General features: G+C 42.9%; 1 protein-coding gene across 3 annotated transcripts in view; it reads right to left on the bottom strand.

Annotated features, from left to right (window-relative positions):
• LOC142160072 (uncharacterized) overlaps positions 1-20968 on the bottom strand; it is a 1559230-nt gene that overhangs the window by 1509016 nt on the left and 29246 nt on the right. The window contains exon 2 of one of the 3 annotated variants that reach the window (XM_075214958.1): positions 13815-13895. The exons of 1 other annotated variant lie outside the window; for it this stretch is intronic. In XM_075214958.1, the coding sequence (XP_075071059.1) occupies positions 13815-13848 (34 nt within the window). In that variant the 5' untranslated portion in view covers positions 13849-13895. Of the gene's footprint in view, positions 1-13814; positions 13896-14013; positions 14091-20968 lie in introns of those variants that run through there. One more of the 3 variants, XM_075214959.1, reaches the window with a different exon arrangement.

Genomic DNA, 20968 nt, shown 5'->3' with positions numbered 1-20968 from the left:
TGTAGTAGTTGGTACTTACAATCTCTAGGTATTGCAGGATTAAAGATGGACAGAACACTGTTGGAGACAATAGGAAACCAGAACAGATACCTGCTGGAACGGTATCTTTTAGAGGTGAAGTCCAGTAAACAATCCAAGGTCAGGGGTAGAAGAAAGAAGCAAGATCTAGTTCACCGGGCTCATCACAACAGACACACACTAGGTGCAGGATCAGCACACTGGGTCAGAACAAACTATCATCAGCACAGGTCTACAGGAGAGCAATCCTAATAAAGCCTGGAGAGCCAATAAGGTGAGGTCTGGAAGGCATGCCTCCTGATCACATGACCCACCTAAGGAATTCTTAACCTAAGATTCAGCCTCACCTACTAATGGATTATGGGCTGTTGTTTAATGAGACCAAGAGAGGAGCATAAACATTCATTTCTTACACTGGCTGCAGTAGTTTAGCAAGAGTACTGGAAGCCGACAGAACGTCAGTACCTAACTGTAAGACGTCACCTTTGCCATTTATTTAAGGGCGATGAGCGCAGTGTTCCCACAGCTGATGATTACACTCTTCCCCCCCCCCCCTCATTTCTCCTTTCCCTAGTCTTCTACCCTACATTGCACCTGTCTCCTTTCCCTTGTCTGCCGTATGCCCCTGTTGCTCTCTATGCATTACTCCTCCTCTCAGCTCCTGGAGACTTACTACGAACCTAGGCTCCAACCCCTTTCCATCACTCTCCTCTCACTCACCCCAAATCCATCTATCACCTTCGCACCAGCAACCCTGCCAATCTCATCCACATCTCCCCTCCCTTCCTCTCTTCTATGCCATATGGAACACCCAGTTTTCCTGTAACAAACTTTTTTCCATCCATGACCTCATTATCTTCAATTCCCTAAACCTCCTCGCCAACACTAAATTTTGGATCTCCCACTGCTCTGTCCTCTGTTGGTCTTTCATTTTCTCACACCCCTAGACTTGGGGCTTGACAAACTGGTGGTGTGGAAATCTTTCATTGTTACATAGAATATGACGGTAGATAAGAACCATTTGGCCCATCTAGTCTGCCCATTTTTTTATTAACCTATGGTAACCTCAAACTCTATTTGATCATTTATTCTTTATAAGGTGTTTGCGGTGACAGGTTCTTTCAGGCTGCAAGGAGTTAAAGAGTCGTGACCACAAAGTTCAAATATCAATCTTTTATTGCCAACAAGTAAAAATATAATAATCATATACTTAGCTCCGATAGCTCTCTTAGAAATGTTTACTCAGCAATTATCCAGAGCCCCACTCTTATCTCTCTCCAGCTGGATAGACAATGACTGGCACCATTACCGACGGTCCAGGACGAGGCAACTTGTGTTGCAGCAAAACCAGCTATTATAGAGAGGAAACTAAGGGTGCCGGATATCACCAATATATAAGGTATAAACAGAATTAGGAACTTCTTATTGGTACAGCTATGAGTAATAAACAGTCTCACTTATTCTACGCAGGTGCAGAGCAGTGAAGTTACTGAGGACTTTCCAGCACATGCGCAGTTAGCGCTGGGACAACACCTACCTGATATATGTATATAGACATATCCCGGCTTTGTCTTGGTTACATAGCATTTCATAATACACATAATATAAGTACAAGAATAATAAAATGGATTTCAGCGGCCATTTTGTTTGTCCTGTCACATGAGGATATCCTTATGTCTATCTGAAGCATGTTTAAACTTCTCTACTGTATTAGCCTCTAGCTCCGCTGATGGGAGGCTATTCCACTTATTCACTACCCTTTCTGGGTTTGCACCAAAATTTTGCCCCTTCCAGGTTCTACCACTCGAGCCCTCTCTTTTGTGCCAGTTAAAAAGATTTTGGACCTGAGGCACTTCAAATTCACATTTCTCCCTTTTGGCAAATAAACTAAAAGTTACTTATTGTTATTTTATTAGGTTCACGGAAGTCAATTTGCGACACTGTCAATGCCACCAATCACACTGATGACATTGTAAACCTCTCTGCATATTGTGTCGGCATTTAGCCTGCCCACACTTCCATGTCAGCAGGTTAAGTGCCGGCATTCCCTCAATAGCAATTATGTACCCTATCCTTACAATGATATACAGAGGTGCACTGCACCCGATTAAAATAAAAATCTACAATAATTTATTTCTATGTGATCCAGCCACATTCCTCTCCCCATTGTCCATGTGAGCCACCAGCGGGCCCTATCCCCACAATTTGGCTCCTTAGTCCTGCAGGCTCTTGAGGTTAGCAGAGGTGACCCAGAGTATCCGGCTCTTCCTGTCAACACAGTCCATCTGTATTGCTGTTGGCCTTTACTTGCTTGTGAACAATATGAAAGTCAGAAATTTGAAGTGCAAAGCTCCAACGAAACAGTCTTCCGTGACGTGTGTTATAGCCACTTTAAAGGGTTGTGGTCAGGCACCAATGTGAAGTGTTGTCCATACAAAAAAGGTTGAAGTTTCCTTTTCAATTTTGGCATACTCCACCTCCCTTTTCAACAGTTTCCTGCTCAAATGGGCCACAGGGTGCTCCTGCCCATCTGGCCCCACCTGGCTAAGTACTGCTCCCAGTCCATACAGTGACGCATCAGTTTGCACAATAAGGTCCTTGTCATAATTAGGCGCCAACAGTACTGGAGCATGAACCAGGGATTCCATTCATGACTGAAATACCAGCTCACAAGCGGTGTCCAGTCAACTACTTTGGGAAGTTTCTTAGTGAGATCTGTCAGGGGCTTTGCTACAGTACAAAAGTCTTGAATAAAATGTCTGTAGTACCCTGCGGTGCCTAATAAGGCCAGTACTTGTCTGTGGGTCATGGGTCAGGTCCAGTCTCGGATTTCCTCAACCTTAGCTAGTTCTACCTCTCTCCACACAATGCCCCAGTTAACGTACCTCTGACATCCCCATTTGACATTTGTCCGCCCTGATGCTCAGACCTGCCCACTGAATTTTCTCCAACACTCGCACTATATGTTTCAGATGGACCTCCCAGGACTTACTGAAAATGGCAATGTCATCCAAGTAAGCTTGAGCAAAGCAGGTAATCAACCACACGATGAAAGGTGGCTGGGTTGATGAACGTCGATCGTTCTTGAGTCTCTGAGGTCAGTGATATCTCCCAATAATACCCCTTGCTCAAATCAAATGATGAAATATACTTTGCTCCAGCTAACTCATCTAACAGAGCGTCAATGCGGGGCATGGGATAGGCATCAGACATGGTCACCTGGTTCAACTGGCGAAAGTCCACGCAAAACCGCGTTGTCTTTCTTAAGAACCAATGCAACGGAGGACGCCCAGGGACTGCGCGATGGCTGGATCACACCTAGCTAGAGCATCTCAGGCACCTCCCTGTACATACGCTCCTTGGCCTAATTAGGGTGCCTAAATAGTGTATGCTCACCAGTGTCCACATGGTGCATCACCAAAGAAGTTCAGCTGGGTTTCCTACTAGACTGAGTCGCAAAGGGCTGGAAGAGTGTCTCAAGCTGCTCCCTCTTGTGCTTACTAAACTACTTATCCCAGCCCAATTCCTCTATACCACCTTTACCTCTGGTTTCTTGCAAAAAGGTCACGTAGTGGATCACTTCATGGTTCCTCAGTCGGTAAACAGCAAACTGCTGCTATGGACTCCATGCACTCCTGGTATGCCTTTATCATGTTTATGAAGTAAGGTTTGCTGTTGCCTACCGTCACTATCAAATGACACCACATAGGTGGTGCCACTTAGCGGTTTTGAGACCGTGTACGGTCCAGCCCAGGCAGTCTGGAGCTTGTTCTGACGCTTGGGCATATGAACAAGTACCTTCTACCCAATTAAATACATTTACACACGCACCATGGTAGTACCAAATTTTCTGCTCAGTCTGCGCTTCCGCTAGGTTAGCTTCCACGTGCCCCATGAGATTTTCTAATCGATCTCTGAGCTTGATCACATACTCCACCATAGAGGCATCCAGGGTGGGTAGCTCCCCTTCCTAAGACTTCTGGAACAGGTCAAGAGGTCCCCGGACTCTGAGGCCATATAGGAATTTAAATTGGGTGAAACCGGTAGACTCCCATGGTAACTGCCGATAAGCAAACAGGAGGTGCGGCAGGTAGTGTTCCCAGTCCCCCCCCCCCTCCGAAGTTACAAATGCCTGTAGCATATGCTTCACAGTGCCACTGACCCGTTCGTACAGTCCATTAGTCTGGGGGTGGTAGGGGGCAGCAAAGGCATTGCCTTACTCCGCACTTTGCCCAGAAACAATGGACCAGTTCACTCATGAACTGTGTCCCTTGATCAGTTAGGATCTCACAAGGGAAGCCTACTTTACTAAATATTGTTAGGAGCACGTCCGCTACCTTTTATGCAGTTATGGAGGAAAGAGCTACAGCCTTGGGGTACTATGTGGTGTAATCCAGCACAGTGAGACTATATCTTCTCCCCAATTTACTGGGCGTAGGCAAAGAACCTAAAATGTCCACAGCCACTCGCTGGAAAGGATCCCCAACTATTGGCTAGGACCTGAGGGGAGCATGAGCACTGGGGGCGCCCAAGCCACTGCACCGTAGACCCATCTGATATTCCAGGCCAGATAAAGGTCTGTGTCAGGCGCTTCAGTGTTCAGTCTCTCCCCTGGTGTCCAGCCAAAAAGATTTTGTGGGCAACTGACATCAGCTGTACACAAAAATTCCATGGGACCACCAGTTGAACTTGTTCCTGGAACGGTCTATCCTCATCTACCTTCCTAGCTACATGGTATAGCAACCCTTTACGCAAGGTCACACTCCTCACCTCCGTGACTGGCATACCGCTACCAGCTTGGTGCCTCATACCTTCCAGCGAGGGATCAGAGAGCTGCACTGCCCTGAACTTTTTCCTGCAGCCCTCACTATCGTCTAAGTTAGAGGAGTCTATGTTGGGGTTACTAGGGTTAGTCAAAGGGAGGTCACTGTGGTCTGTTATACTCACAGCTGAAGCTGGCATACTGCTAGGGGCAGGAGTATCACCGGGCACCCCCACAGGATCAGATTGGCTGGAGAAAACATTGTTTGCATTTCTAGGGGATGTAGTCTTTCCAGAGGCAAAGAGCTGGCTGGTTCCTGAAGAAATACCAGATGTGGTCTTTTCCTCTGGGCTGGGTGAAGTTGTGGTTGCAGGTGATGGATGTGTTGTGGCAGCTGTGGTCTTTTCCTGTGCGCTGGGTTGTGCAGGTGTAGATCCTGAAGACTGTAGCTTAGCAGCTTAGCTCCGGGTAAGAGAGTTGAGAAATGCGGTCACAATTCCACCACCAACATTGTTGCCCAAAATCACATCAGTCGGGAGGCCATCCATAATGGCAACATCTCGCAACTCCTGGCCATCTCCCCAGTCCAAATACACTCTTGCTACAGGCACTTCCTTCTCTAGTCCATCTGCCACAGTAACTTTGGCAGTGCGATCCTGCAATAGAGCAGCAGGATCAATAAGATAGGGACTCAATACAGTGATTGAGGTCCCTGAGTCTCTCAGTCCTTCACCCTGCAGGGGTCCCACTTGGACCGGCTGCAGGTTTCTCTACGTTTTTTGGGGGTCTTTTAAACAAACAGGTGACTCTCTCCGCTGAGTCACCTTCAGATACGCCACACTCCATGGGGCTGGCAGGGGTAGAAACAGTCTCTAATGGCTCACCTTCACTAGTTAAGCAAGTTAGCTGGGCCCCAGGACTCGGATTAGGGGCACGAGTTTGGGGGGCTTGGGTTGTGGGACAGTCCATCCATTCTTCCCCTCTGGTGCACATCGGTGAAACTGCTCTTTACCAATTAAGTCCACTAATTCTTCCCAGAAATTGACGTCAGATCCATTAACCAATCTTATTGCCAACTGCTGCAACTGGTTGGTAAATTCCTCATGTCTGATGTGAGGGCTTTAACAAAGTCCCAAAACTTCTGCTAGTAGGTTTCCAGGGTAATAACTTAATGCATAAGGAGGGCCCGTTTTATCACATCATAGTCTGGGGCCACTCTGCAATAGGCTTCCACTGCACCGCCTTCTGACGTGGGAGCCAAATACTTGACCCACTCCTTTTTGGGCAAATCGTTGAGTCTACAGGAAATTTTGAACACCTGCAAATGTCTATCAATATCTCCAACATTGTCATCAAATTTGGTGAAGAGATCGGAATCTGGCCGCAGCAGATGACTATTCGTGGGACACTGCAGGATGTGGTGCTCCACAACTTGATAATAAACAGCCGCTCTGCTTCAGTTGTTCTGTCTCCCAGTGACCCCAGCTGCTGCATTAGTACAGAAAAGTTACCCTCATCAGGATGTTGAACTTGCGCCACATGTTCACTCTATGGGAGGGGGTTGCCACTGGGAATATGTGCTGGGTTCGGGGACGAGACTGCAGATAACTTTAGTTTTGGCATTGGCGTCTCCTACTGGTGACTGTCACAGTCAGCTTCCTCATCTGCTGATCTATGTTGCTCACTCCAGGCCATCAGCGCCATTTTCATTTCGATCCGTAAGGAATTTCAATGCTTTTTGGTTGGCACAGGATCTCAATGTCCGTCTTGGACATTCACTTGTAACTCGGCTCCACTCCCTAGGGAATCCAGCGCTGAACAGCCTGGGGTTGGTGTGTCATTATGGCAGATGGACCCCTACCGCGTGTCCACCTGCTACAGTGCCACCCACCCCGACTGGTTTTGCCTAGTGCTGGTTATGTGAAAATCGGGGGGACTCCACTCACATTTTATCCCTGAATTTCACGCAACCCGCAGTAGGCTGGCAGCACTAGGGTTAGCAGCACTAGGTTTAACTTTTGTCTGTTTTTAAACTTTTGACAGCCGCGGGGACCTTCGGATCTATAGGCAGGGAGTGTAACAGTGATGTGTTTACTAAACACGCTGCTAGTATCTGGCAATTTTCAGGAGAGTTTGCTTAATCGCAGCTTCATAAATTTGAGACTTGTATAGTTAGAGTGGCAAACAGTCGGGAATTTGATCTCTATCGATTTGGGAAATAGCAATTTTAACAGAAACACATCTCTGGCGATTTTACATGAAATCTCAGGTTCATACATCTGCCAGTTTCAACTCTCCTGAAAAAAACGCTGGATTTGCAAAATTGCACCCTGATACATTGACCCCCAGATGGGCTTACTTCGCCACCTGGTCTGTAGGGGGAAGAGGAAAGGAGTGATGCTCTTCCTGCAGTTTATTTGGGTTTCTTTCTCAAGTCAGTAAACAACCGTTACTGACCATTCCTATTGGTGTCACCGGCCACCAGACACTCACCGACTGCGAATGCCAACTGTGCAATAGTTGGCGAATTTAGCTGCCACCACTAGGCTCCTTTGCGGCACCTAGTACCGCTTACTTCTGGGGTAGCTGGTATAGCTGCTGCAGTGTTTCCTTCCTGTGAGTTGTACCTCCCGATCGCTTACTGTGGATCAGGACTGCTGGATAGCGGCCAGAACATAGACACAGAGATGCTGGGATCAACACAGGACAGAGTGTAAGCACTATCTGTTGGTCACAGTATACAGCAGGTTATAGTCTAAGGGCAGAATCTTTAAGCTGTGATGGTTTATTGCTCAAGAGTCCTGACAAGGACAGTTACACACTGGTTTGAGGTACTAGCGATCTTTCCAGAAGTTACAGATGAAATGATACATTACATTGTCTAACAGAGCTTTTTTTATACAGATTCTGATCCCTTTTCAGACCAGGTACCGAAATGTCTGCTATATTACATCAGATATTTACCATCTGGATGTGATATATCCTCTAAACTAGGAGTTAACGTGATTTAAACTAACAAAATTTACATCAATTTTCTAAAAGAACTACTGTAGCATCATTTATGTAGTTCATCTAAAATACAACATAATATAAAAAAATAACCATTACATTTGCAATGATATACAGAGGTGCATTGCACCCCTGATTAAAAGAAATATCTACAGCAAGTTATTTCTACGTGATCCAGCCACAGGTCCTTATAAGGACTTTTACACACCAGCTAACTGGTCAGCTAGAAGTACAGGTGGAATACACATTTTACTTGCACCAGTACAGCTCTTTTTATAGTTTCCACCATTGTTGCTAGCGGCAGACCGGTGTGTACTTCCATCCTTTCTCATGTGCATGAGCTGCCAGGGGGAATCGATCGCCCAGGTCTCGTTCTTTGATCATCAGCGGATGCCGAGGTTCCCTTGCCTTTTGCTCTCCAATGGCCAGCTCCAGCGCTCTGATACCTGCATACAGCAGAGCAACAACTCGTGGCACCACTCCAAGTGGACAGTGACCTCCTGAAGTGCCACAACACTGGCATATAATACTGGATTACTGCTTTCCTCATGTCCAATGATCATCTCTACTGTGAAGAGTGTGTTAAGCTCCTGTGTTATGTGTCATTATGTTAAGTTTGGAGTCTTCCCTGGGGTCTCTTGGATCTCTGGTCTCCTAGTTCAGGGGGACCGGGGCCCTGGAGATTCCTTCCTTGTAGTCTAGTGGGGGCTGCAGGAGTAATCCAGGTGCAGTGGTGACCAGGGGGTTTGCCGCAGAATGGATCCCCCTGGTGGTCAGATTGCAGTGGCTGCCGGAGGTTCCTGCAGACTAGCCTCCTAGATTAAAATGAATCCAGGAAATGAACTGGATCTCCAGGCTGTGAACTGCTGCCCTGGGGTCTGGTCACTCTCCCTCTTGTACTGTTTTCAGCCAGAGGCAGACCCCAAGGCTGGGTCCCTGGAAGTATTATTAGGTGGGAGATTTAAAAGTTAATTATCCCACCCTAGATTTACCTGCACCAATGATGGAGAGGTGACTGAGCCCCCCTCTCCTTGGCAACACAAGGATGGGGGGAGTACACTCCACCCTACTACTAGCAGCAAGGTTAAAGGTGTGAAACCCCTAGACCACATTGTTCATAAATGTCAACTTTTCATTAGTTTTCTCCAAAAATACTGTTGATCCAGGCTTAATTTGTCTTAAATCATAAGAGAGGACATGCCACACTTGTGTGTTTTATTTCATGGGTATTTATATCCTTATATGTTTTCTCATATTAAGTGTGCCTGGAAGGTATAAAATGCATCCCATTTAATAATATAGTGCTAGACTTGATCTCCATAACCTGTAATCATGTGCAAAATTAAAGTCCTTCTGCCTGGACTGCATAAAGGGGCAGGAGCCTGGATTACCTGCTGTCAGGTTATGTCCTTTAAACAGTATATAGAGAGCTCTGTTCACCATGTAAAACATATGCCATCTGCTTATAAGGAGCCTTTCTGCGGAGTGAGAAAAGGGATTACCTGGGATGAAGCTAGGGCCACATGGGGCGCTTGGAAAAAGGAAGGAGTAGGGAAAGGAGGAGGGTGAGATGGAAGATATGAGGAACAGATGAGAAAACAAGAGATGCAAGAACACGGGAGACATTAAGGAAAGATAAAGTAACACAGAAGACAAGAGGGGAGAGGTGGAGGAACACAGTGGAGAGATAAGTTGACACAGGAGATGTGGGGGACGCAGGGTGGATAGCCTTACAATATTTAATTTGTTCTAAATTATACTATGAATTGTTAAAATGTATCTGAATTCAGTTTTACAGTACATCTCCAAAGCTTCTGGGTACCTTCATGGCCTTGGCCATATATAACAAAATTCCATATTGCCAATAAATTCCCAATTCAACACCAGATTGTACAGCCAAATCTCTCTTTATGTCAACTTGTTTTAACAAACACGTCTTCTACCTATGGATGTTCTCATGCGTAGACTGCTTCTTACTCACAGAACATATCTCACTAACATCATGAATATAGTTTATCCCCATATGTGAAATATCTGATGACTAACAAAAGCTGAACTACAGATAAACACTTCCCACATTCTGAACAAGAATAAAATAATATCCAATCATGCATGCGATAAACTATAAGACAATAAAAATGCATAAAGATAATTTGTATGCTCTTATATTTTAATTATCTTTTATTAAGATTATACAAAAAGCAATTTAATAGTGTTATATAGGTAATTGTAAAGTATTTCCAGTTTCTCAATTTTTTTCTGAAATATAAATGACATCAACAAGAAACTGTTATAAAAGCAAACATATACATTTTATTGACTAGAAACAGTACAAAAATACACTTGTAACGATACCTGGGCTTCCACTTGGGAAATATATCCTCAGTATACCACTGAGTGACTACTCTGCCCAGCTTGTCTCCTATAGTAACATCTACATAATGTGCATAAACATTTTTGCAGCTCTAATTTTAAGGCAACTTAAGCTTCAAGTTTCCATTTTCTAAAATCCCACAGGTAAATATTTTACCTGTGGGATTTTGTTTACATAGACGCTTTTGTTCACAAAACATTTCCCACTTCCAAAGCAAAAATATGTTTTTTCAACAGTTTGATGTCTCTACTGTACAGGTTCTGAATTACTTCTATATCCTTTCCCAAACCTAAGAACCCAAGCATGGGTATACTCCTGTGTGAATCATCTGACATACAATAATAATGTAATGCAATTTCCACATTCAGATCAAGATTATGGATTATCCCTAAAGTGAATAATCTGATGGACAAAAACTTCTGAACGACTTTTAAAACATTTCCCACATTCAGAACAAGGATATGGTTTCTCTCCTGTGTGAATTCTCTGATGTACAACAAGTTCTGAATTACTTCTACACCCTCTCCCACACTCTGTGCATGAAAATGGGTGTACTCCTGTGTGAATTCTATGATGTCTAGCAAGTCCTGAAATCCATTTAAAACATTTCCCACATTCAGAACAAGAATATGGTCTCTCTCCTGTATGAGTTCTCTTATGTTTACCAAGCTCTGAACTGGTTTTAAAACATTTTGCACATTCAGAGCAAATATATGGTCTTTCTCCTGTATGGCTCCTCTCATGTATAGTTAAACATGATTTACGAATAAAACATTTCCCACATTCAGAGCAAGAATATGGTTTTTCTCCTGTGTGATTTCTCTGATGTATAACTAAGTTTGCACTACTTCTACACTCTTTCCCACACTCTGTGCATGAATGTAGGTGCACGCCTGTGTGAATTGTCTGATGTTTAACAAGCTCTGAATTATGTGTAAAACATTTCCCACATTCAGAGCAGATATATGGTCTTTCTCTGTTATGACTTCTCTGATGTATTGTTAGACTTGCTTTACGGCTAAAACATTTCCCACATTCAGAGCAAGAATATGGTTTCTCTCCTGTGTGAATTCTCAGGTGTTTAACAAAGTCTGCACTATATGTAAAACATTTTCCACATTCAGAGCAGGAATATGGTTTCTCTCCTGTGTGAATTCTCTGATGTACAACAAGCTCTGACTTATTTGTACACCCTTTCCCACACTCTGTGCATGAATATGGGTGCAGTCCTGAGTGAATCATCTGATGTCTAACAAGTTTTGAATTATCGATAAAACATTTTCCACATTCAGAACAAGAATATGGTTTCTCTCCTGTGTGAATTCTCTGATGTACAACAAGTTCTGAATTACTTGTACACCCTTTCCCACACTCTGTGCATGAATATGGGTATAGTCCTGAGTGAATCATCTGATGTCTAACAAGTGTTGAGTTTTCTGTAAAAGATTTTCCACATTCAGAGCAAGAATATGGTTTCTCTCCTGTGTGAATTCTCTGATGTACAATTAATACTGCAAGACTTCTACATCCTTTCCCACACTCCTTGCATGAATATGGGTGCACGCCTGTGTGAATCTTCTGATGTTTAACAAGTTCTAAATTTTGTATAAAACATTTCCCACATTCAGAGCAGATATACGGTCTTTCACCGTTATGTCTTCTCTGGTGTATTGTTAGACTTGCTTTACGGCTAAAAATTTTCCCACATTCAGAGCAGGAATGGGGTTTCTTTACTGTATGCCTTTTCTGATGATTAAGAAGCAGCGATTTTTTGATAAAACATTTCCCACATTCTGAGCAGGTCCAAAATTTGTTTCCAATGTGTTTGCTTTTTCCCACCCTCTCGTGTTTACTTGAGCTTAACTTGTTATAAAGACATTTCTCATTATTGGAAGTAGATCCTGGTTCTTCCTTACGATGACCAGATGTATATTGTGAATCATCTATGGGTGTTAGAAGGTCAGTGTTGGCAAGGCTTCCTCCATCACATGAGACTGATTCCTCCTTAATATGAGATGTATATTGTGCATGATCTGTGGGTGTATAAATGTCAGTATCTGTGAGGTTTCTTCCTTCACATGAGACTGATTCCTCCTTAATATCAGTAGATGTATATTGTGTATGATCTGTGGGTGTATAAATGTCAGTGTCTGTGAGGTTTCCTCCATCACATGAGACAGATTCCTCCTTAATACGAGTAGATGGATTTTTAGATCGTTCTGTTGGTATAAAACATATGGTGGTTAGATTTACAAAATGTCATGCCATCCTTACTACCAATCACATCATGTAACAGTCGCAATCCTGCTGTCTACCCTTATGTATCATAATGGCCAAAACATTTGGTGATCTTTCACACTCCTCTAATGGTGATCCTATCAGGGCCACCTTCAGATCAGACATATGGTCTTTCTACTGTATGACTTCTCTGATGTGTTGTTACATTTGATTAACGGCTAAAACAATTGCCAGATAAAGAGCAAGAATATTTTCTCTGTCCTGTAGGACGTCTCTGATGTATTGTTAAACTTGATTTACGGATAATACATATTTCACATTGAGAGCAAGAATATGGTTGTTGTCCTACATTAATTCTATTACGTACAACAAAGTCAGCATTACATATTTATTACATATCACTTCAATTAGAGGGGATGATGAAACACCTAACGGATGCTATGATAACATAACTGTGATAGGATGAGCTTACTCTACCCCCTGTCTTATCACTCAACAGTTTATTTGGGGTTTCCTCGGACCCACAAAAGTAGCCCTTACAAGTGATGTTACACCCCTCTATGTGGTAGGGATGATCACCTCAGAAGTGCAGGATGGTATATCCCCTACATGGACCCTGCTGCCCCTTCTTATACAGTATATACACACATTAACAGGGGGTAATCCAGCCCTCTACCTCTGGAATCAATCCCGGCCCTACAAAGTCTGTTCTGAGATATAATAGTCAGTCTTTGGGTAGCAAAGTATTTTATAAATTTTATACAAACCAGCAATCTGCAATTTAACAAGAACTATTTCTATGTTTCATCACAATTAAGATATTTCCTATTACCTCTAACACAAACTGGAGACAGACAGATTGAGACACACACAGATAGTCAGCGGACCCCTTACCGTGTTTTCAAACAAAAAAATGGCTTGTGTTAATGTAACAGCTTCCTACTTCAAACCATATACTTAATTACCATGGGATATAATGTCTTAGCATTACAAAGAAGTATCTTTCTCAAAAATATCTGCAACAGAAAGTACTCTCACTGCATCACAGTAAAGGTAAATAAGTTCCCCTAATTCTGAGGGGGGAATCTGATTGGTAGCGTTAACAAACTCTAGCTAAACTCATCAATACAAAGGTGTCCCCTCTCTAATTAGAATAAAATCATAAAATTATATGTAGTTTACAGCTTTTTGATGTGGTATTTTTATTTGGATTGTGGGGGACTCTCCCCACCCCCCGGTATAATATACAACAAATAAAAATAAAAAAAAAAAACAGTAAAAACTGGAAATGCTATTTATAATAACATATAATATTGCACTCTTATCTCACACTGTACACATGTAACAATGTATTTATACACATAGTGATGACATCTCATATACACAGACAGGACTGTGATTAAACCTTCTTACCCGGTGATGTGAGGGGCTGGTGATTCTCCATCATCACGTCCTTGTACAGATCCTTGTGTCCTCCTATATATACTCCGCCTCCTGCATGGAGAGATAGACAGTGACATCATCCACCTTATAGGACCCTGACACACACAATGGTCATCACCCAGACACATCCCCTGGTGTTACTGTATAATGTCCCATTCCCAGCAGTCACCTCTCCAGTCAGCAGCTGAATGATCTTGTTGGTGAGTTCTAGGATCTTCTGGTCATTGTCTCTGTCATGTATCAGTGAGTGAGGTGGAGGCACCGTGATGGGGCTCTCGGTCCTGTTCAATCCTCCTGACACACAGGGATGGCTGCCGGGTGTCTCACTATCACCAGATGTCTTCTTCACTACTGTGTAACCTGTGTATTCACAGAAGATATTATACCTATATGCAAAGTGGAGTGGACTTCCTATACCAGTGCCTAAAGCCCAGTTGGTAATGGATACATTATAAGAAATGTCACTGCAACATTCCCAGAACTCCTCACTTCCCAAGTATTGTATACAGTTGTATAAAGCATATCTCCAGAAGAGCTGCTACAATGGTACTATGACAGGATGGTCCTCCTATGCCACCCTGTCTGTTGTGTTTGGGACCAGCTGGGCTGGCCTTGCCACCGTCCCCATTTCTTTATCTAAATGCGCCCTCTAGCCACTGTAGGAGGGGCTTTTGTTGCTGCCACAACTAGAATCCTTCATCGCCACCTAGGACTGTTTTCTTCTGTGTAACGCTCAGTGCTAAGTCACCTCCTTTCTGGGCAACTGGGCTGGTACCCCTGACCTCTTGTCTTCAGATCAGGGTTCTATGGATGGTCCCCCCTGGCCTATCACACTGGCTAGAACTGCACGTAGCGGGCAGAGCGTTGGTACCAGACGTTGGGTTCCAACCTCAGAACAGCCAGATAACGGATTAGATTCGAGTCTAATCTGTAGGTCACAGTAATTACAGCAGGTAATTAGGCGTCAAAGCAGGTTCCTTAAGCAGTGATATTTATTAGCTCAGGAAGTTCTAAAAAGGACAGTTACACACTAGTTTGATGTACTAGTGATATCCAGAAAGTACGGATGGAATAATGATACATTGCATGGTCAAACAGTCCTCCTTATATACAGATTTACACATATTGTAGGGAGTAGCCCAGCCCCACGAAACATCTCATACCACATTAGATAATGTAACATAAGGATATAATCTAATCCTGCATCTAACAGAGTTTAACTTTCACACAAACCTGATTTCCTCAAATGTGCTGTATATATAGTCAGGAGGTTTCCTCTCTCTCTAACAAGACATGCTAACAGGTAACGACTCCCTGCCGGGCCTTCAGGCCAGAAGGGGTTTGTCACTCCTGAGAGAAAAATAATTATCTTAATTGAGGATTTTCTTTCCTCCTTTCTTGCACAAACATATTTCTTCCACCATGGCTACTACATCAGAAATCAGTACATTCCCAATACACAAATATGACAGTATCAAAATCAGTACATTTGCAATTATATAAATTAGCTCACTGCGCTAATAATTTAAATATATTTATACAATAAGCTATTTATAATTGATCCAGCCACAGGTACTGACACGTTTCTGTTCTAATAACTGAAATTTGTAATGACGGCTATGGATCCAGGAATAAGGTGAAAACATAAGGTGTTTTATTGAAGAAACAACTCAATCCATTCCATCTATAACTTCTGGAGGATCACTAGTGTGGCCAGGTTCCCACACCCCCCTCTTGACCATGACGACTCCTGCAGCATCGAATGGGTTAATACTTGATGTTCCTGTGCCGAATGGGTTAAACTTCAGCACTTATGGAATAAAGATGTATTAAAGAGTATATTTTTTAATTTAAATGTAAATATTTAATGTATGGGCGCTGTGGCTCTGGTAAGTAACTGGCGTGCAGCGTCAAAAGTCCCTGCACTGTGCGCATAAATGTATTTATTTTCATAATTATGTATTGATTTCTGGTGCAATAGGCATTTGTTGAAGGAAGCTTGTTCTTGTAACTTTATCAAAGAAAAGCCCCCATGCTAATTAGGCCTTTTGAGGAATGTCCAACATCCTTCAGCCTGAATACCCAGCAGGGGGTAGTTACTTGCATCCTGTCTTGTTACAAAGATAGACAAATTACATGAATAATGCAACCATTAAGTTTTAGAACATCACAGATTGATAAGAATTCTTTATGTCAAATTGCGTTAAACGCAAGATTAGAGGATATATTACATCCTGGTGGTGATTATGGAGTGAAAAATATCAGACTTTGCGGTGCCGGCTAAGAAGGGGCTGTGTTACCTCCTGCCAAGTTAGAGCTTCAAAACTCTATATAAAGAGCTAGATTTTACCATGTAATGTATCATTCAATCTGTAACTTCTGGATATCGCTAGTATCTCAAACTTGCATGTAACTGTCCTTACTAGGACTACTTGAGGTAATCATATCATAGGAGATATATCCGGGTATTCGGAGGTTGGGACACATCATCTAGTACCAACGCTCTGCCCACAACCCTGCAGCTCTGGCCAGTTTGTTAGGCCAGGGGGAAGCATACACAGCAACCCTGATCTAAAGGAAGAGGTCAGGGGTACTAGCCCAGGTGCCCAGCAATGGGGTACACTAGCAGCGAGAGTTACCGGGAAGGACGCGGTTCTAGGTGCCGGTGAAAGTCTTGTTGTGGCAGCAGAGCCCCTCCTACAGCTTTTAGAGGGCTTCAATTGGGATAAAGAAAGGGGACACTGACAAGGAAGTCCAGCCAGTCCCTAGCATAGGAGGTCCATCTTGTCACACCCAGGCATTGTTAACTGACAGGGAATGAATGCAGATAACAGATCAGGAATACAGATGAGATCCTATTTCTTAACAAATATAAGTAGAGAAGTAGGTGCGGAGGGATAGAGAGTACAGAAAGGAGGAGAGGACAGGGGAGAGGAGAGGATGTAGTAGAGGAGGGGATGGAAGGAGAGAACAGGACAGAAGAGAGAAAATAAGAGGTAAAGAGGATGAGAAACATGAGGGTAGGGGGGAGAGTACAGGAGATAGGAGGTGAAGTAGGAGAAGAAGGGATGGGTGCAGAGGACAGAAGAGTGAAGGGGAAGTCAGAGCAGAAAGAATGGGTGGAGAAAAAAAAAAGAGGAGAGAGAAGGTGAAGTAGAAGTGGAGGGCGGTGAAGGAAAATGAAAGGAGGGGTAGTTGGAGCAGAGGGATGTTAGGAGAAATAAGAAGAGAGCAGGAAAAGAAGTGTAGCGCCAGCTACCAGAGAAGGCCACATAAGCGCTTTAGATACCTCCCTTGCTGGCAGAGAACTACATCTCACAGCATGCAGTGGGGAGGGGGAGTGTGTGAAGGAGCCATTAAAAATGACAGCTGCAGATTCTGACAGACACTCAGAGAAACAGACATCCAGGGAAAGTACACTGCAGCCTGTCAGAGAGAGAGTAGCAGCAGAAGTCTGAGAGACAGAGGGATTAAGGAGAGATAGACAACCTGAGAGTGTGGAGAAGACTTTACAGTGGAGAGCGGGAGAGTTTACCAGATACCTGAGCAGAGAAGAACCATCTTGGACACAGATGCTGGTGCCCAGTGGAGATAAGTAACCCATATTTACCTTGTTATTCATCTACTTGTACTGAGTATTTTTGTTGGCAGTCAGGCAGGGAACAGGTGGGGAGACCTGAAGAATATCTTATAATAACATTTTGCAGAACTGTGATATAGTAACAAGGGTGAAGTGTAGGAAAACATAGTTACAGGATAGAGACTGAAAGAGGTAAAAGCTGGGGTGTAAAATGTCTTCTATATTCATGTCAATGTGAAGGAACCACAGACAAGGGAGCGTGTTCTGTCCAATCACCTGGAGAAAGTAACTGTTTATTGGAGGAGAGTAACATTGCAAAGTGCTGCTGTCAGGGATTATCGGAGATAAGTCAGAATGTGAGGAATACAGATAACTGTGACACTGCTCTGTCCTATGTGTTACTCTGTAAGGGACAAGAAGAGATCTGCATTAGTAATACCTGCTAAAAAGACAGCATAACTGCATTAATCTGTTCATTAAACAAATGGTTTGTGTGATATGTGCTAGTGAAACTGAAGCAATTGTTACTGAGTTTAATGTATACTGCTAGTGAGAAGTATTGTGGCTTGAGCAATATTGCAGGATAACAATTAAAGGGGGTAGAGGTACCTTTTAGTGGTATATAAGTAAGACACATTTAAAGTGTATTTAGTATTATTTAGTAATGTTCATTTCATATAGCAGAATTGTGTGTATCTAAATTAATGTGCATTTATTGTGTTTGCTGTACCCAAAGACACCCTTAAACCAGTGCTTGAATTAAAGAGATATTTTAGATATATAAGACTTACGAAAACTTTAGTAGTCCATGACATAATAATAAATGTACCGGTGAAATTTCTAAAGACCAACCTGGTGTATTACAATTTGATTTGTGTGTTTCTATGGTCCTAAGTAGGGGGCAGGGGGTTCCTTAGTCTCCCTCTGGTGTGGTTCATTCTCCACGAAGATCCTTCTGAACCCTGACTAAGGTGGAGGCATTGTGCAACGAAGGAAAGAAGGTAAAAGTTTATATACAGGCAGGACACAAATCTGTACACACACCAGAGCGGGAAAAGGGGTGTTATAGAAGGATCAGAATGGATGGGTGGATATGACAGGGCAGGAAAAAGAAGAAAAAGTAAGAGAGAAGGGGGTGAATAGAGAAGACAGGCAGAGTGGTAAGAGCGGAGCCCTGGAGAGTACAGGAGAGACAAGGGGAAGTAAGAGATGAAAAGACAGGGGGAAAATAGAGGGAATAAGGAGAGGAGTTAGCAGAGGAAGTAGTAGAGTAATGTAGGACTGGTGAGGGCAGAAGGCAAGTGTAAAACAAGAGTGGAGAGGACAGGAGAGATATAGAGAAAAAAAGGAGAGAAAGGGAGACATAGGAGCACATGGGATGGGTAAAGACAGCAGAGGGGACAGGTAAGAAAGGGGAGGTCTCAGGAGAGAGCCAGGAAGCACAACTAGGGCACTGCTGACAGGATAGTCCCGGGCCACCAAAACCAGGGAGCAGAGTCTCCCAAAATGTCGGAACAGATGTAGTCAGTGCAAACACTTTTAAAAAACAAGGTAGCTGGTGGATTCCCAGGGAGGTTAGGACTTTCTGCAGGTCATTCTGCCCTCCAAACATGTAATAAAAAGACTAAATCACTGTACAGACCCCTCTCCTCTATATAATAATAATAATCCCCCATATCAGTGTGTGCTGGGAGTTATTACTCCCCATATATCACTGTACAGACCCCTCTCCTCTATATAATAATAATAATAATCCCCATATCAGTGTGTGCTGGGAGTTATTACTCCCCATATATCACTGTACAGTCCCCTCTCCTCTATATAATAATAATAATCCCCCATATCAGTGTGTGCTGGGAGTTTTTACTCCCCATATATCACTGTACAGACCCCTCTCCTCTGTATAATAATAATAATCCCCCATATCAGTGTGTGCTGGGAGTTATTACTCCCCATATATCACTGTACAGTCCCCTCTCCTCTATATAATAATAATAATAATCCCCATATCAGTGTGTGCTGGGAGTTTTTACTCCCCATATATCACTGTACAGACCCCTCTCCTCTGTATAAAAATAATAATAATAATTCCCCATATCAGTGTGTGCTGGGAGTTATTACTCCCCATATATCACTGTACAGTCCCCTCTCCTCCATATAATAATAATAATCTCCCATATCAGTGTGTGCTGGGAGTTATTACTCCCATATATCACTGTACAGTCCCCTCTCCTCTATATAATAATAATAATCCCCCATATCACTGTGTGCTGGGAGTTATTACTCCCCATATATCACTGTACAGTCCCCTCTCCTCCATATAATAATAATAATCTCCCATATCAGTGTGTGCTGGGAGTTATTACTCCCATATATCACTGTACAGTCCCCTCTCCTCTATATAATAATAATAATCCCCCATATCAGTATGTGCTGGGAGTTATTACTCCCCATATATCACTGTAAAGTCCCCTCTCCTCTATATAATAATAATAATCCCCCATATCAGTATGTGCTGGGAGTTATTACTCCCCATATATCACCATACAGACCCCTCTCCTCTATATAATAATAATAATAATAATAATAATAATAATAATAATAATAATAATAATCCCCATATCAGTGTGTGCTGAAAGTTATTACTCCCCATATATCACTGTACAGTCCCCTCTCCTCTATATAATAATAATAATAATAATAATCCCCATATCAGTGTATGCTGGGAGTTATTACTCCCCATATATCACTGTACAGTCCCCTCTCCTCTATATAATAATAATAATCCCCCATATCAGTGTGTGCTGGGAGTTATTACTCCCCATATATCACTGTACAGACCCCTCTCCTCTGTATAATAATAATAATAATTCCCCATATCAGTGTGTGCTGGGAGTTATTACTCCCCATATATCACTGTACAGTCCCCTCTCCTCCATATAATAATAATAATAATTCCCCATATCAGTGTGTGCTGGGAGTTATTACTCCCATATATCACTGTACAGTCCCCTCTCCTCTATATAATAATAATAATCCCCCATATCAGTATGTGCTGGGAGTTATTACTCCCCATATATCACCGTACAGACCCCTCTCCTCTATATAATAATAATAATCCCCATATCAGTGTGTGCTGGAAGTTATTACTCCCCATATATCACTGTACAGTCCCCTCTCCTCTATATAATAATAATAATCCCCCATATCAGTGTGTGCTGGGAGTTATTACTCCCCATATATCACTGTACAGTCCCCTCTCCTCTATATAATAATAATAATAATAATCAGCCATATCAGTGTGTGCTGGGAGTTATTACTCCCCATATATCACTGTACAGTCCTCTCTCCTCTATATAATAATAATAATAATCCCCCATATCAGTATGTGCTGGGAGTTATTACTCCCCATATATCACTGTACAGTCCCCTCTCCTCTATATAATAATAATCCCCATATCAGTATGTGCTGGGAGTTATTACTCCCATATATCACTGTACAGACCCCTCTCCTCTATATATAATAATAATCCCCATATCAGTG

Source organism: Mixophyes fleayi, chromosome 6, assembly GCF_038048845.1.
Source record: "Mixophyes fleayi isolate aMixFle1 chromosome 6, aMixFle1.hap1, whole genome shotgun sequence".
NCBI classification, from domain to species: domain Eukaryota; kingdom Metazoa; phylum Chordata; class Amphibia; order Anura; family Limnodynastidae; genus Mixophyes; species Mixophyes fleayi.
This window is presented reverse-complemented; position numbering and strand designations above follow the sequence as displayed.